Genomic DNA, 3,797 nt, shown 5'->3' on the forward strand with positions numbered 1-3,797 from the left:
TGCAGAAAGAGGCATTGGTATAGCGAATTGTTCGAATTTTGTTTCTAGAAAGAGATTTTCACAAATCATGACAACTACTGGTTTTCACCTTATGTCTGTGTCGTTTTTGCCAAATTGGAAATATTCAGCAATGTGTTAAATTTTGAATTTTGTGTAAAATGTGTAATTTTTACTCTCAAATGACAAAAATCCATTGTTACCCCCTCCCGGCCCGGGGGATGGAAGGGAAGCGGTCTGCCAGTCTCACTTATGTTTTTTTTGCACCAACAGTTTTATTTCCTGTGAGCCAAATGCCAAATGTTCGCCCTAAAATGGCTTGCTTGGGTTCTCAGCATCCTCGATATCCAGGGGTTACGCTCACTTTCGCTCTCTGCACCCCTGGAATATGTCATAGCAAAATTGAAGGCTTAGTGTGCATCGCCTTGTCGATGAGACACTTACTACACAACAATAACATTAAGATAAACATTTTAATATCATAAAAATAAATTAACAATATAACATGTTAATAAATAATTTGTAAAATGTCCTAGAATTACATTTTAATGGTGTTTTTGGTAGGGTTATAATATTTCTCGCCCAGTTTATCAGTGATACATGTACTCGATCGTCGTGTTCGCTGTGATTAAGGGGAGACTACCAATCAGAGTTTTGACTTTGTTGTTGCGCTGTTTTTGATCTGCTCCTGTAATCTGTTAAGATAAACAGAAATAAAATGATGGAATGTTTCTCTGTAGTCATCGGGGTGATATCGTAGGTGTGCGGCGTGGACAGATTTCTTCCAAAATCTTGTTATGACAGAAACGGATGATTTTTCCCGCCAATTTTCAATCATTTCCATGATGACGTCTGCATCACACATAGGATCTTCGCGGGAAAAGAACATAGCATAAGGCACATTCAGTGGACGTTCTTCTAAGAAATGCATGGCTTTCTCAAAGAATTCCACTGTATACTTCCATGTTAAGTAAAAATACACCGACAGCAGTCTAGGAATCACAGCTTTGACAATGCGATTTTTGGCAAGTCCTTCAGCAACTCCTTTTCTCATTCTTTCAAACGATCCATAGGTTGGACTATCAAGAACGACACCCTGAATTTTGTCCACAAAGGGAGAGAACTGTGCCTGGTGCTTGTCAGCTTTCATCAAACAGCATGTGAAAACGTAGGCGCCAATGGAGACACCGTGGACCAGGAAGTTGTCATACCGTCTGATATCGTCGTTGTTCGTAATCACGGTCATCAATGATTTAGCGAATTCATCCACTAGTGGCGGCCAAACGAACAGCTTCACATTGTCGGGTATGTAAAGGATGTCAAAGTTCTCCTGGTGGTATAAGTCGAAGTAAGATTCCAGATAACGTGACTTCGCTCCCAGCCAACCAAAAAACAGGACCAGGGTGCCGGAAACATTGCCGGACGCGTGGGATTGAGGTAATGGGGAAGGACGTATTATCCTACGGAGCTGGAGGTCAAGGCCATCTTGCTTCACGTTGGTTATTGTTACGCAGGGAGTCTTCATTTCATTGTTATGGTATCTATAAACACACAAAGAAAACAATTATTTTACAACATAATTTTAATTCTATAGCCAATCTGATTAAAATCATCTGTTACATGGCTCCGCATGAACGTAATACGAAGTTAACGAAGCCATGTAACCAGAGACGTCTCTGATGTAACATATGATTTTAATCAGATTGATTCTATAGCATACTACTCTTTTAGAGAAAGTATCCGGCTCCTTCGTCCTTTCCAGTCTTTTGAGGACTATGTTATGTCCGTTTTGCAGAAAGATTACATACACAACAACAAAAATATAATATATGGGCTTTATCATTTAAGTGTATAATTTGTTATGAAATAAAAAAAAATTAAAAAATATATATATGATTTTATTAATTTACAGTTTCGTCGTCTCAATTCTATATACAGTGCACATTAGTACAATTTTCTATCAACATTATTACATTTATCAATACTGATTTTTTTATGAATGCAATAAAGCCATTGTGTACCATCTTAAATTTCTCTCCTTAAGCCGTGAATGGCTAATAGAATCTTCCATACCGTAAGGGTATGACCCGAGGGGTGCTAAGACATTCTTGATTGTCTTACCCGATCGCGAGATTAGCTTCAAGCGGAGGGTATAAGACATTCAAAATCTCATTCTGCGTGTTGAGATCTGCTGGCATTTACCCTCACCGTAGGAGATGATTCTTTCTCCCCTAGAATCATTTCAGTGATATTTCTAAAACTAGGGTTTTCAGCACTGTTACTCCACATATCATTTATGACCTAATTATTGACCTACTTTGTAATAATGTTCAATCAGGACCTGTTACTCCGGTGAAATTTTTATAAAAACTCATGTTTTGGAAAAAAGTAACTTTCAGTGTCTAGACTCTTATTGAGAAGGGGACGATATTTCTCTTTATTTATTTATTTTTTATTTTGGGAAATAAACCACATTTTTTTTGCTAGAGAAAGAACCTGCATTAGGCACAAAACTATGTAAAACATCACTGCTAGCACTGCAGGTGCACGAGGAAAAATCTTCGTCGGTAGTTCTAACATTTCTCTTAATTTTAGTGTCTCCTGCTTTTACATGTAGATCTAGTATTTTAAGTAAAGGTATCAAGATATCGCAAAGGTGCATTATACACTGTATATTTGTTAGGAATTTACTAATATTTCATAAATATGTTTACATGTACCTATGTTCTCAGAAAAGTTTTGAAGTACGTTAAAATTGGATCACATTTTCTGCTACCCTTTTCTCCGTTTAAATCCATGTAAATATTTCTAATGCAATTTATTGAATTACTGTTTTAGAGATTGAAAAGTTCGCTGGTTCCTGGAGCGTCGACGTTAGATGTACACAAAATGTACGTACACACACACACACACACACACACACACATATATATACATGTACACAGTATCTGATATGGATGAACGTTCACACACATGTACGTAAAATGTACGGAGTAAAATTTAAAAAAAAACATACATATAGTTTATATATTTACAAAGCGAATTAAAAATAAACTGAGATCCCGTTGAGGGCCCCAGTGCACTTGACAGTTGTAAAAGGAACGGTCTGTATGTGTGTGGATATGTGCGATTTGTGTATAATATATATACGTGTACACGTAGACCCCTTAGTAAACACTGGTGTTGCACTGTATACGACTGGGTCTACCATACTGTATACTGTGACCTGTCAGACCACATAGACATATAGATAATAGCTGGCCACTGATCTGATATAATGACCATACCAACTCATGATCAGTATAACTGACCAGTCCGCTATATGATACATGTATAAACAGTTCACATGGACGTATGTAAACAAACCGACTGCTCGTTTATATATAGTTAACGTTGTCAAGTCAATAATTTCATATAAAACATACGGCACGAGACCGATATCAACTGAGGATCGAATATAACCTCATAGAATGTCCAACCTACCTGCGGTGCATGTGCAAAGTCTGACCATCTTGTTTTGGTTCAAAGGTCGCGGATCGATCTAGTAGCAGATATAAAACACGCAGCGGATCCGGAATGGCGTATCGAATTACGGATTTCAATTTACCACGAGTTACTGTAATGCCCCTGTAGTATCGAGGATGAATGTCAAGGCAGTAACTTATTTGGACTTCTATTGCCGCTTTCTTTTGTTTGGTCAGTTTTTATTATCTAATCAGTTGAATCACAAAAATTAGATGATGATGATGATGATGATGATGATGATGATGATGATGATGATGATGATGATGATGAAAAGG

At 37.4% G+C, this 3,797-nt stretch overlaps 1 protein-coding gene across 1 annotated transcript; it reads right to left on the minus strand.

Moving 5' to 3' along the window:
• Positions 1-479: 479 nt before the first annotated feature.
• On the minus strand, positions 480-3,560 carry LOC110461495. Its single transcript, XM_021514973.1, has 2 exons — positions 3,481-3,560; positions 480-1,538 (listed from the first exon to the last, which is right to left on the minus strand). Exons 1-2 carry the CDS (start codon positions 3,489-3,491, stop codon positions 644-646), a joined length of 906 nt encoding a protein of 301 aa, XP_021370648.1. The 5' UTR covers positions 3,492-3,560; the 3' UTR covers positions 480-643.
• Positions 3,561-3,797: the final 237 nt, after the last annotated feature.

This window comes from Mizuhopecten yessoensis, unplaced genomic scaffold (assembly GCF_002113885.1).
Source record: "Mizuhopecten yessoensis strain PY_sf001 unplaced genomic scaffold, ASM211388v2 scaffold1405, whole genome shotgun sequence".
Classification (NCBI taxonomy): Eukaryota; Metazoa; Mollusca; class Bivalvia; order Pectinida; family Pectinidae; genus Mizuhopecten; species Mizuhopecten yessoensis.